At 39.9% G+C, this 13,489-nt stretch overlaps 1 protein-coding gene across 7 annotated transcripts in view; it reads right to left on the bottom strand.

Annotated features, from left to right (window-relative positions):
* The window catches only part of ZFYVE9 (zinc finger FYVE-type containing 9), a 49,348-nt gene that overhangs the window by 21,579 nt on the left and 14,280 nt on the right, over positions 1–13,489 (bottom strand). For 4 of the 7 annotated variants that reach the window (XR_014527449.1, XM_083508681.1, XM_083508682.1 and 1 more), the window contains 4 exons: positions 13,330–13,434; positions 6,357–8,434; positions 2,811–2,910; positions 297–473 (listed from right to left, as the gene is read on the bottom strand). Coding sequence is in view for 6 of the 7 variants with exons in the window: in XM_083508681.1 (XP_083364807.1) it covers positions 297–473; positions 2,811–2,910; positions 6,357–8,434; positions 13,330–13,399 (2,425 nt within the window). In the remaining variant the exon portion in view is untranslated. Of the gene's footprint in view, positions 1–296; positions 474–2,810; positions 2,911–6,356; positions 8,435–9,285; positions 9,436–13,329; positions 13,435–13,489 lie in introns of all 7 variants that reach the window. The other 3 variants (XM_083508685.1, XM_083508686.1, XM_083508684.1) reach the window with 2 other exon arrangements.

Raw genomic sequence — 13,489 nt, 5'->3', positions numbered from 1 at the left:
GACCAAAGCAGTTTCTGTGCCAAAACTGGGCTTAAACCTCAATTGAAATGGATCCAGAAACTCACGTTTCTTCCAAAAGTGCCTGGATCTGGTCTGTAACCACTTGCTCCAGAACCTTGCTCAAGAAAGGGAGATTTAGCAACTGGCTGGTAGTTAGCTAGGTTTTTCGAATCCAAGGAAGGCTTTTTAAGGAATGGTTTCACCACTGCCTCCTTCAAACAGGCAGGGACCACCCCCTCTCATAAAGAGGGGGAGTAGGGAGATGGAATCTAAGCAGAAGAAAAGAAGATCCCTACCTTCTGCACCTGGATGCTTTAGGACTCCCACAGGTACCATAACAGTAGGTGGTGGAGAGTTCAGAGCTCCAGAAGCCTGTGCTTGCTGTAAGGGAGGAATGGTAGAACAGTACTCAGCAGGATTGTTAGGATTAGGGCTCTGGCTTGAGGCACTCATCATGTTCTCCCAGGCTTGTGCTAAGGAAACACAAAACACACAAAAAGGCAATCAGTACACCAGAAAAATCATGCAACCACTGCAATTCTAAGTTTTGCGATATATCAGATTAATGGCTCTTTTCCTTCATCAGAAAATATATTTATGCAACTATAAGTCCTGAACCTATCCAGGTGTGGTCTAAACATCTGCCTCTGCTCCCTAAGATGATGTAGCAATCTGAAGGAGGCAATGTAGACAGCTCTGCCTTTTCTAAAATATTTCATGCTCACATCCATACTTGTTTTTTTCATCAGCAATACCGGGATATGGCTGCTCCTTGGATGCCCTCTGGATGATTGGCAGAGATAGTGGAGCTGTCCACTTATGCCGATAGCCCCCTACCCCATGCTCAGGAAAGCACAGAACTAGATTATAACTTTAACAAAGTCAAAAAGCAAAATTAAAGACGAATCTCAAAATATTAGACGAAATCCACTGAATAGTTGGCACCTTTAGCATCAAATGCTGTGTAACTGAGAAATATGATTATTGAAATTATTAATACTGGAAAAATATCTTTACTACAAAATAATGACTCAGCCTAGAGCTTCAAAGGATACCTAAAGGGTGGTGGCATGTTCAAGAGTCTGATCTTATCTCCTCTTGGGCCTCTGTGCTATGAAAAAAATATAACCACTATAAAAGGGATTCCTATCCAACTTTCCTTTACAATCTTTATGAATTGTCTGGAAATGATTTTTTTTAAAAAATAGGAACGTGTCTGGGACTGTAAGTAGATGAGCACCAAAACACAAACACCACACTTCTCTATTCCACCCCATCCACTTCAACATTCCCACAAGTCAGCCACCAATTGAACAATCACTGCTTCAGCCTCCTGAAGCAAAGAATGATGAAGTACTTGTTGTACTGTACCCAAATACACCAAAGTAACTAACTGACAAACAACAGGAAAGCAGCAGCATCACCTACCACTGCAATGTCATAGAACATAGATGCAGCTTGGTTCCAGGCACAGAAATACATTCACCTACAGGCAATGTGGACCCTCTTATAAATACTTTTTCTTTCCCATCACTAATGAGTAATGGAAAGGAAAGGCTTCTGAAGGGAAATTACAGCTCAATTAATTTTATTAGACCTTGTTAACAAAAGACGTTCAGATACAAATGAACCCATATCAGCTTCCAACCTTGCACAAGTACAACCCAAAAGTATTATGCATTAACCAAATGGAGTCAGCTCCCTTTGTTACAAAAGCAAGAGTGTTTCACGACATTGACTCAGGGCATCCTTAAGAAGGGTAAAGCATCTGCCCTGCAAGCAGAAGGTTCCAGGTTCAATCACTGCCATCTCCAAGAAGGACTGGAAATGTCACCTGCCTGAAGGCCTGCAGAGCTGTTGTTACTCAATGCAGATGACACTGTGCATGATGGACCGCTTGTCTGACTTGAAATAATGCAGCTTCCTATGCAACTCCCCCCTCTTCTCAGAGAATAATATTTCTTGTCCTCAAAAATCAATGTCACTTTAGTCACTACTTTTTAATTCATAGTTGCAATAAACCCACCATTTCCTGTCACATTTCTATCAGCCTATAGGGAGAGATGTTAATATTTAATGCTTTAAATAGCACTGTACTTAAACTGCGGTAGCTCATTGTCAAAACGCAGTACAAATTTTAACAACATAATTCTTAGAATCCTTTTGAGACAGATAAGAAGTGACATTTCTGAGCTTATATACTCAGCTTTTCAGGCCAGGCATCTTTTCAGGCACCAAAAATGTAATGTACGAAGCACAAAATGTCTGGAGCTACTGTCAAGATCACTGCCTTACATAAATCACTTGCAAGCGTTTATTCTCTCTCATCTTCTAAGTCATGAAAGCAAGATTTACTGTGTTTCTGTGTGCTCAAAAGGAGTTCCCACAACCAGGAACACTGTTTTGGGACAGAAGATTAAATTGCAACAAACCGTACACCTACCTCTACCTCTACTTGTATAGAAGGTGCACGGATTTCTACCTGAAAAAGTGAGTTCAAGTCATCTGACACTATTTAAAGCTCTGATGGGATCCAGATCAATCACACTCCATGCACAAACATTGAGCCTGCCTAGTTTCTTCTACAAATCAGGAATTGTGGAAACAGGTTAGTTTTGAAATAGCTCATGAGTACAGATAGGCTTTAGATTGGGACATCACTTTAGAAAATAATTATCCATATTGAAATAATTTCCAGTAGGGAAACAAAACGCACTAGGCCACATTATTTATCCCACTCATGTACATGGTTGGTTCTGTACAGCACAATGTTAGTGGAACTTACATTTAGTTCCTACCCTGTTACTTACCATTCATTAGGACCGAATGGCAAATTACACACACTCTGGCTTCCTTTCTGTCCATATACAGCATTTTGCATTTTAGACTGCAGCAGGCTGCACAGAATACCTTAAGTAAAATAGGAAAAATATATTCAGTCATTTAGCACTCTTTTATGACTACAAGTTTTCAGATTGAATTCTGTACCAAATTAGCCAACACTCACCAGTGCTGCTTTATCCTCATCCTACAGGAAAAGTGCTAGAATGACACGCCCCCCCAAAAAACCCCACCAACAACAACAACCCAAATCAACCTTAGTACAATATTCCTGTCTTGTAATGAGTTATGGGATTTATATTGATCAGACAGAATATAACTTAATGGGATATAATAAAACTAGAGGCACCCATTATCACATTATTTGATTATGCTGAAAACAGGAAATGTCTGAGTTAATATTGTGGTATTCCTATGCAGAATATCAAAATCTTACAGTCTTTATAACCTTGGCCACTTTCCCACTTCATTAAATAAAGTCATTAGAGGTCTGAACACACTTGCCCTCAACTCTGTGTTGAGGTCTCAATGCACCTACACTGAAACAGTTAGCCAGTCAACATTTACAGTTTCATAGCGGCCAAGCTTTACTTCACCTTTATCAAACAGCAAATATACTCAAGCATAGTCAAAATGCACCAAAAATAGCTCCTGGTTTTAATTCAGGAAGTAAGGCTGGTTTTGTCCTATTAGTTATTGCCTTATATTGCATAGACGGTAGCATTTCAATTTCTAATGAGGTTCTTGTACTCTTTCCTTCCTGTGATCTAACAATATATATTTAATGAAAAATCAAACAGCCGCTCAACTTTGAATGAAATTTCCACACTCCAAAAAAACATACAATATTTTATATTTCTACGCTCATGGAGGAATTGTTGCTGGAAAATTCAGCTCAACAGTAGACTAGGATGGAAACTTAAATTTATGAAAAAAATCAGTGCCCTAAGCTGGGAAATGAAATATTAACTTTTCATTCATAATTTACTATTCCAAACATCCCAACTACATTAAACAAACCAAATATTTAACAATAATCCTTTCACAGAAATGAAAACTTTAGATTAATTGTTGAAAATTCTTGTAGCATGTATAGAAGATGTCTCTTCCCCATTATCTCACTGAGAAAGAAAAATACAAACTGGCCTAATCTCTACAGAGGATCTCCCCAAATCAATTGTTTTATCTTTTTTTAAACCCATGTTCAGGACCATCTTTGCTAAAGTTGAATTCAGTGAGGTGCAATTTATTATGTAACTTATTCACTGGAGAAAAAGAGTATCACACTGGATACAGTAATGCTTATTCAAACAAAGTCAAGGTCAATGAAAAATCTGCTGCCCAGAGGAAATGAACTGTAAATAAAGCAATGCCAAAATGCTTCGTGTAAAGGAAAACATCAGCATAGTGTTGGGTATTATAGTGATTATTACCTATACCAATTTGTGCATCAGCATGAAATATTAAGGGAGAGAGAGGTTCTTATACAGCAATAAACTACAGTGGTGCTATCAGGGCAGTGACATGCAATCCCACTTTCAATACTGTTTGTACCTGCAAAGGTTTTGGGGCAGCCACATTTCTTCATTTTCAACCAGTGCATATCCTGTAACTATCTGCTGAAACCCTATTACTTTTTATACCGCAAACGTTCTGGTTTTGTTGCACAATTGTTGTTATAACAATAATGAGGCAGCACTGGGGCAGCATCACAGAACAAATTTAAGCAAAATAAATCCACCACTTTTGCACTATCATTGTGCCAAGGATACGTTGCAGAATAAACCTGTGATAAAACACCAGCCTGAAGGGGCTCTCAGGGTAAAACAAGTTTCAAATGGGAAGAAAGAGGTGTCTATTACAGTTAAATGGTTTAAAAAGGCCTAACGTTTTACTACAAGCAGGAATCCCACTGAAAGAAAAGCCCCTGTTCTTTCTTTGATAAATAAAATGGATAATTGCTAAAGAAAACACTTCCATTTCTACAGCACCATGCACAGCTGTGCTGATTACAGATCTTTTATTCACTTAATTCTACTTTACCTTGTCTTAGTTGAGAACAATATTCAAGTCTGTATTTTTATAAGGCCCCAAGATATCAGGCTTATTTTACATCCAATTTAAAATGAAAGCACAGAAATCCTAAATGCCACACATTTACTTATTTCTCAGGAATATTTAAAAAACAAAATATTGGTATTTTTTCAGCTGAAAACCAGATAACATGATACAAAACCAGGCTTACAAATGACTTTTTGTTTGGTCACTTATGCTAAGTCAGCATTCCTTTCAGGCAACCAGACAGAAAATATTTTTCATCATCTCTAAATCTGCTAATGAGTTAGTTACATGAAGGCAGGTGGGATATAAAGATTTTGTGGGAACATATTGTTTGTGGACTTATTTCTACTGATGTGTGCTAAAACCACTTGTAAAATGGTCCAACCTGTATAAGAAGCACTTGTACAGAGAAGTGCTTTACCCATTACCAACATCATGTATTTTTAGCTATCACAACATTCCCTCTCCACCCTAGAGTCTTCTAAGAATTTGGAGTGGTGTTATATTGTAATAGTGATACCACAAATGTATGAAATAACAAGCAAATCAGTTAATTTTTGGCTGATCAATCATTCAGGGCAGAGACTGCTTACTGTTTGCAGCAACGGCTTGAAAGCATGGTAAGCACCTTAGAGAACGACATACAACACTCTTCTTAAAAAGGAAAAGGCAAGTCAGGGAACAGCCACTGCCTGAAGACACCTCTTTTCCCCCTCCCTCTGCTTTCACCCTTTCTGATATGGAGCAGGAAAGGCCAGCAGAAGGGTTGCCAATTTGGTCTCCATGGCCGGGCTCACCAGCTGCCAACCACCTCCCAACCTCTCATCATGGACCACCCCACAGCTTGAAAGCTGGGGTGAAGGTTGGCTGTTTATTACTCTTGCCAGAATGTGATGCCACACTCACCACGGCAAGCAGCCTATAGTGAAAAGTGGTTTACCCAGTGGGGCAGAGCAGCACCCTAGATTCCCATCAGCTGGGCTGCTGCTGCTGCTACTTATCAGGAGGAGGAAGCCAAGGTATGAGGCATAACAGAAGTTGGTGTGGTGCGTCCACACTGGCAAAGTCAATCCAGCATTCCCACCAGTTGAGCCACACCACACTGACCTCTCTGTCACCTTGCTCCACTACCTCCCAGTAAGCTGCAGCAACAACACCTCTGCCAGAAACCTAGTGCTGCAGCTCTGCTTCTGCCTATACTTTATCACAAAGTGTGCTTTGGGGGGGACCCCATAAGATTCAATAAGTTATTTATTTGGGGTGTATACTTGTTTTCTAGCTTGACGCAAAACTAACAATTAATAATACCTTTAACACTCATGTTATTTTCAGTAGCCATTAAAATAGATATCTAACCTTACTTTGCTAAAAACTACAAAATGCTGACTAAAAATATCCCCCCAATTCTGTGGCTTCAATCATTTGTAAAAAGATTTCATTAAATATAAACATACCTTTCCACAGGCTCTGCAATGGTGTCGCCTTTTAGTGAATGTAAATCTGGCCTCACATTTCATGCAGTTTGGTGCTTGAGAATCTGGAACCCAGACCGGAGCCACTTCACCCAAAGTAGTAAATGGCTTTCTTGTAGGAACTCCAAACTGGCCAGCTCCAAGGTCGTTGTCCGGACTATCTGAAGCTGCTGCAAGGCACGAACTACTAGAAACCCCAGACTTATAATCATCAGAATGCTCCCCGCCAATATCTGTGACTGATGCACTCAGTGATGTTTCATCAGAAAATACATTTGCTATGTTTTCACCTACTTTTACTTTTCCAGATACATCATTTTTGTTTTTACTGTTTCCTCCACAGTTTGGGGGAACCAGATCATTTTGTAAATGGTCCGATAATGGCTTTGGAATTTGTAGTTTAAGATTTGTAGGCTGTTTGGGTCGGGCACCACCAAAAGGAACACTGAGAGGCTGCAGACTAGCTGCTTGTTTTGGTGATGCTTGACTTGTTTCAGATGGTACCTGACTGCAGAGATTATGTAAATGTTTTTTTTTAATTTGGTCACCAGTGCAGTTCAAAATGAGCCCACTTCTCTCTGTGGCCTCATTTCCTCTTTGTTCATAAACATTATTGTAACATTCTGATTTGCTCTCCTCTATCTCCTTTTCCTCAGTCACCGAGTCTTCCTTGGAGGGTAAAGTCTTTGGAATATGAGCAAGAATTGGGTTCTGTATTCCATAGGAATCACAACAATTGAGCAGAGCACTTGATGCCGATGTACTCATGACATCAGTGGGGCTGGAATCTTCAAACTCATCCATATATGCTCCCTTTAAGTCCTGACTTGCTACTGTCATGCCATCGCTGCTATCTCCATTACTACTACATGCTTCCTCCCGCTTTGCTGTATGCAACAGTGTTTCATCCTCCCCAGGTGTTTGCTCATTACTGATCTGATTTTCTTTAGTCAGTTCCCCATTTGCCATCTCCTGAGATTCTGATAAACAAACTGTCGTGCTGAGCAATTCAGTTGAGCTGAGTATTTTTTCATATTTGTCAGCTTCATTGTCAGCAGCACCAACATCCATAGAAGCCAAATGTCCGTCAGAACTTTCACCGTGATTACCACTTTCAAGCGTATTTGGCTGACAAGTTGCAGAGACCTCACATATCCCTGACTGAAATGGCTGGGCTGCTGGTTCTGCAACAGAAACCTCTGTGGAGAAACCACCATTACGTGAACTAGGTAAACAGTTTCTAGTTTCCAGCTGAGCAACAGCATCAGTATCAAAACCCTCACCTGATCCACAGCTTTGCTGTATTTTAACACTAGGGCCAAGTGGCCTCTGCAATGTAATTACATTCATCCCTGCTGCTGCAGTTTCTGAGAAATGAAGGTCTTTGTTTGAATTATCATTCTCCTTTAACCGAGAAGAATATCCACTGGATAAGCAGGCAGAAGCAGCAACACTACAATGGTTGAAAAAATCTTCTTCTGCAGGTAGCCTGTTTGCTTGTACTGCATCTTTTTCAGTATCTGAATCTTTTTCAATGGACCCGTTTACAGTAACATCAATGTGATCAGCTTGTTGGGTTTCATTATCCAGTGTAAAGCTAACAGGATCCATTCTGGGGGAATTGCTGTAATTTCTACAATCTAACAAATCACTTTGCAGTCCTTTTTTGTCACAGTTATGCATGACTGCTACTACAAGAACGTTTTTTTCCTCTGGTTTCTTTTTCCTTCCTTCTTCATCCATCAAATTGTACAGGGCATTTCGATTGCTATTTCTCTTAACTAGCTGATGATCATCTGTTGCTGCCTGATCATCAATCCACATGTTTGGGCTTTCTTGTCTTATATTAAGATTCTTTCCATTAGAACAGCAATCTCCTCCTCCTGTTGATGCAGTGGCTAACTGAGACAGGGAGAATGACTTCAACTTTTGCGGACACTCATTAGGAATTGTGGATTCATTCACGTTGGCCAGAGCTGGGTTAAAAGACAGCCGATGGGAAGGAGGATCTAGGATCTTATTCCACTTTGCATCCAACAAAGTAGGTGAAATGGCTTCATCTGAAAAGATAAGTAACTTAAATCAATATGCAATAAATTCAGCATATGTAACTTGTACTTTGCACAAGAGGTTCAAATGTTTGTATATCAAAGGAAAATACATAATACTGTATTGGCCTGAATATAAGCCTCACTTTTTTTCCAAATTCTGTCCGTGAAAAGTTTAAAGTGTGGCTTAAATTTGCGACCTTACAAAAATTGGCTTTTATGATATTGCTACTGAAACAGACATATGGTAAAATGGAATGGGTGTGAATGCCTGCAGAATTTTAAGGGAGCAGCTTATATTCAGGTATTATCTCCCTCCCACCCCCCCCGAATTTTAAAGATGCGGCTTTTATTCGGGTGCGGCTTATATTCGGGTCAATATGCTACTATTCCAAGAACTGTAGACCACAGAATTACAGAGTTGGAAGGAACCACGAGAGCCATCTAGTCCAACCCCCTGAAGTGCAGCAATCCTTCACCCCTGTGTGGGTACTACATTACAAGTGTATTGCGTAACAATAATTATTATCTTATTTTGCAAGAAGCAATTATAGTTAAACTAGCTTAAACCCAGGATCAGACAAGATCCCAGTTTGCATGAAAATTACTGTATTTCCATCTTTTGAAATGTATGCAGTTCTACAGTCACAAAGGTCTCAGTCTAAATCAGAACCACAGTGTAGGTTGGTTTAACACTTTACCTCTTGAAGTTTCCCAATGAAAACCACCCATAAGTTGCTATTTGCCCTAGAAGAACACACAAATGGGTGTCATATGTTTTTCATTCCAGAGTGAATAGTAGCTTAAGGGAGAAATTTTGTGAGGAAAAAAGCACAGAGACAAAGTATTAAAATATTCCTTACCCTGTGCTGGAGACCCAATGAAGATTAGGTACTCCCACAACTGCTATTTTTTAAATCAAATTCAAAAAGATGAAAATGCAGTCATACATTTCTCTAGATTATCAGTTTGGCTCCCAAGTTAGATTTCTGGTTTTGATTAGTCTCTAAGGCCTGGAACAGAAATATTTATTTATAATACACATTTTATGGGAATACGTAATCTTAACATCTTGATTGATATATTTAGCTGCAAACCAGAGGAAGTAGAAAACAACAGCATTAATTAAGACAAACATGTAAAACCCAAACAAGAATTGACATCATATAAGTTATTCAAAGAAGCTGGGGACAATATAGCACAGCAAACTGAACTGAATGTCAATTTTGGAGACTCAAAAGCACATTGAAATTCCTGTTTAATCTTAAAGCTAATTGGGTGACCTTGGGCAAGACATCATCTTGCAGCTTTAGCTAACTTCACAGAATTATCGTAAGCATAAATGAGATTAAAATAATTGCAAATCGCTTCTTATACTGAAAAATATTGTGGAAGCAAAAGCATTTCTAGTTACTGTTCCCTTTGTAGATGGCATTGTTAACTGTATAGCAATTCTTAAGTGTTTTACATAACTATATAGCTTAGGAACACTGCGGAAACACTGGAATAAACGGCTTTATACATTCTCCAGTTGCCAAAATCAAAACAGAGATCATGTAAAATTAAATAAATGCATGTTTGTTCCACATATAATTAAAAAAATCACATACTATACTGAAAATCTCTGTAGAGGTAATAGGGCCCAAGCACAGAAAGTCCATTAGTTAGTATACTGCTGCCAACTGTATATACTGTTCTGGCTAAAACTAGACAAAATGAGAAATGCATGGTCGCATTTCACATGTCTTTTTTTGGGAGGGAGGAATAGCAAACATTAAGAAGCTCATCAGGACTGGAGCTACAATGCTTAAAAACTGGAGTTTGACCCTTTCCCCCGCACCATGGTTCTTTTTATACGCACGATACAGATGCTGCTATTTACCAGAAAGGAAAGTTGCCACTGTCACCAATGGCAGCTTCTCCCTCAGGGCAAATAGCAGTGGAGGGTTCACACACCCTCCACCACCCCAATTTATTTTTTAAAAGCAGGCCACGTTAAAGGAGAACATGCATTTCTAATATCATCTAGCTTGGCTGCCAGTTTGCAATCTAAACCATGGCCAAAATATAAATACTTCATCAAAGTGCACCTACTGCCTTTTATACATGCACACAAACATAAACCAATCAAAACTATTTTGGTATTCATATGGTAACAAATTTGCAGTGCTATACCAGTTTAAGGTGGTGAGTGTTTTAAGAACTCTTCAGCTGCAGTAGTGACTGGGGAGGAAGCAGAGACCCTTTCTGGGGAGCAAAATCTGTCACTACAGCATTCAGGTGAACTACCCTGAGATCGGTGGATGAAGGGCAGTATGCAAATTTAGTAAATATAAAAAATAATAATAAATGAAGAACTGCAACTTCTCCACCCACTGAAGAACGGCTGGATAAAGAGACAGATTCACCCAATTCAGCCACATGTGGCTGACGATGATATCTTCTTGGCACAAAATGCTCAATGCCAGCAGCAGCAAAAGCAAAAACCCTCTTAAAATTTAGTCCTCACACTCCCCAAAAGGGGCTGCTTTTTGCCTCTCCAACCGCCCTTCCTCCAGCATCCGCCCTTCAGGCTGCTGCAGTGCTTTCTCAAACAGCAATCCAGGAATCATATCTGCTTTTTGCAAATACATCATTTAGCACCATAAAAAGGGAAACCACTCAGGAAAGCAATTAGTCTATGAGTTATACCCACAGACTAAAACTATTTTCGTTTCTCAGAAGAACACTACAGCGTGGACAAGCCCTAAGAAAGCAATTTCTATCAGCCCAACTAGCGAATAAATGTTGGCCAAAAAAGGTAACCAAATCACATTAACTCTCAAATAGCACTTTGATTGCTTCTGTAGTTGGAGTCATTAAACACCAAAGGTTGTGTTTTTCCTTAGAAAAGCTATTTATTTATTAATGGCATGTGGTGCCACAAGATGACCATTAGCTGTGATGGCTTTAAAAATGGGATTAGACCTTCCATCAGTTAGTCTAACAATGCCTATTAGTTATGATGACTATATGAAGCCTCCATGTCTGGTAGCAGTATACCACATTACTAGGTCTTGGGGAGAAAAAGTGGGAGTGGAAATAGCCTACTTATAATCTCCCCAAAGGCACCTCTTTGGTTTATGTGAGAAACAGGATGCTGAACTTGACAGACCTTTCATCTAATCCAGCCAAGCTCTTTTTGGGTTTGCCTGTTTCCATTGCTACACTTTTCATGCCAGAGAATGCCCTACTTGTACAAATTATACAATGATAAATCCTATCCATGTTTTAGCAGGCATTCACAACAGCAGAACAGTGAAGTAGCATAGTATAAGGGGGAAAGTGACTTAGCTACATACAAATCACGTAACAGGGAATACAGCAATCACAGACAAACAAACCACTTGGGAATTTAATTTTACAAAACATGTTTGATGTTTCAGCATTGTGTGAATGCCATTTTTTCTTCTCCCTCCTCAATGTACACATTTAGTAATGTAGTTAGTAAGTTAATAAGCTCTTGTATTCCTACAACAAGCCACAGAACCTAGGGAGGAATACACCTACCAAACCCCATTAGAGGAAGGCTTCCACAACAGGGCTTTCCCCTCCCACACATGCCACATCTATAATTTGCACAAGGGGTTGGGAGAATAATTTGCACAAGGGGTTGGGAGAATCCCCAAAACAGCACACAAGAGCAAGGGATCATTCCATCTGGGAAACTGATACGCTTGTACAGATGGAACATTTGTGACAGCGTGAAGCTGAATTCCCCCCTAGTTATTTGTGATTACTCAGGGAGTTTACTGCTTTTATTTTGTGATGTAAACTAAATGCTAACACAAACGACAAGCTGTAACCAATATTTGTTCTTGGTTTACCACTCATGGTTCATCTGGAGGAGACAGACCATGAGCCTGTGTACAAATGAAAGGCTAAGCCGAACTATGGCTTAGTCCTGGGTAGCGCAGTGGCAGCAGGAGCAGGAGAAAAGGGCAGTGGTCACAATCTCCTGGACCCACACATTTGCTCATTTGTGCTAAGCCACAGTTTATGTTAGTAAAAAAAGGTAAAGGGACCCCTGACCATTAGGTCCAGTCGTGACCGACTCTGGGGTTGCGGCGCTCATCTCGCTTTATTGGCCGAGGGAGCTGGGGTTTGTCCGCAGACAGCTTCCGGGTCATGTGGCCAGCATGACGACGACGCTTCTGGCGAACCAGAGCAGCGCACAGAAACGTCATTTACCTTCCCGCAGTTTGACGTGCTTTCGAACTGCTAGGTGGGCAGGAGCTGGGACCAAGCAATGGGAGCTCACCCCATCACGGGGATTCGAATCGCCGACCTTCTGATCAGCAAGTCCTAGGCTCTGTGGTTTAACCCACAGCACCACTATTATGTGCAAATTTTAGCCATCAGTTAGCAGAGTCATAGGTATAGAAAGCAAACAATCAGTGTTGTAAAAGCTAGTTAAGACTTGTGCTAACTAGGAGCACAATGAAATGTAACACTGAACTTAGTGTAAAATGGGGGATTGATCGGGGAGTATGTGCATTCTGGGTTGCAAAAGAGCGGATGGAAGCTGATTACTTCTTATGCACAGACAGCTAATCTTATCTGTACTAGCTCTAGCTGCAAGCAATTCTTACCTGTGAATTTTATATCTATGCAATTGTGCCAATGTTTGACACCCAATTAATACAGGGATATCATTCATGTAATCACTGAAATTTTTAAGACAATTATTTTAACTGTTTCTACCTAGAAAAAAATTGTAGATTTCTCAATATCCCTTTCAGACTTTTATTCCCAGCAAATGCATAACAGATGTTAGTTACAATGGAACAGGAAATACAAAGAAATACAACCAGAGTCACAGATCCAGATATTAGTTTGCATCTCCAGCCCTAACAAAAGTTACTCACCTTCATTTTGTTCAAATTCATCTAAAACCTTATCAAGGTTAAAAGCCTCTGCCTGGAAATAGTTCTCCATTTGTCAGGAAATGCCACCCAGCTCCTTGTCTGAACCTGTCAAGCAGACAGCCAGTTATGAACTTCTAGCAATATTCCAATGTCCCATCAC

Source organism: Podarcis liolepis (genome assembly GCF_965112155.1).
Source record: "Podarcis liolepis genome assembly, chromosome: 6".
Classification (NCBI taxonomy): Eukaryota; Metazoa; Chordata; class Lepidosauria; order Squamata; family Lacertidae; genus Podarcis; species Podarcis liolepis.
Note: the sequence above shows the minus strand (reverse complement) of the source record. Positions and strands in the feature narration are given on the sequence as shown.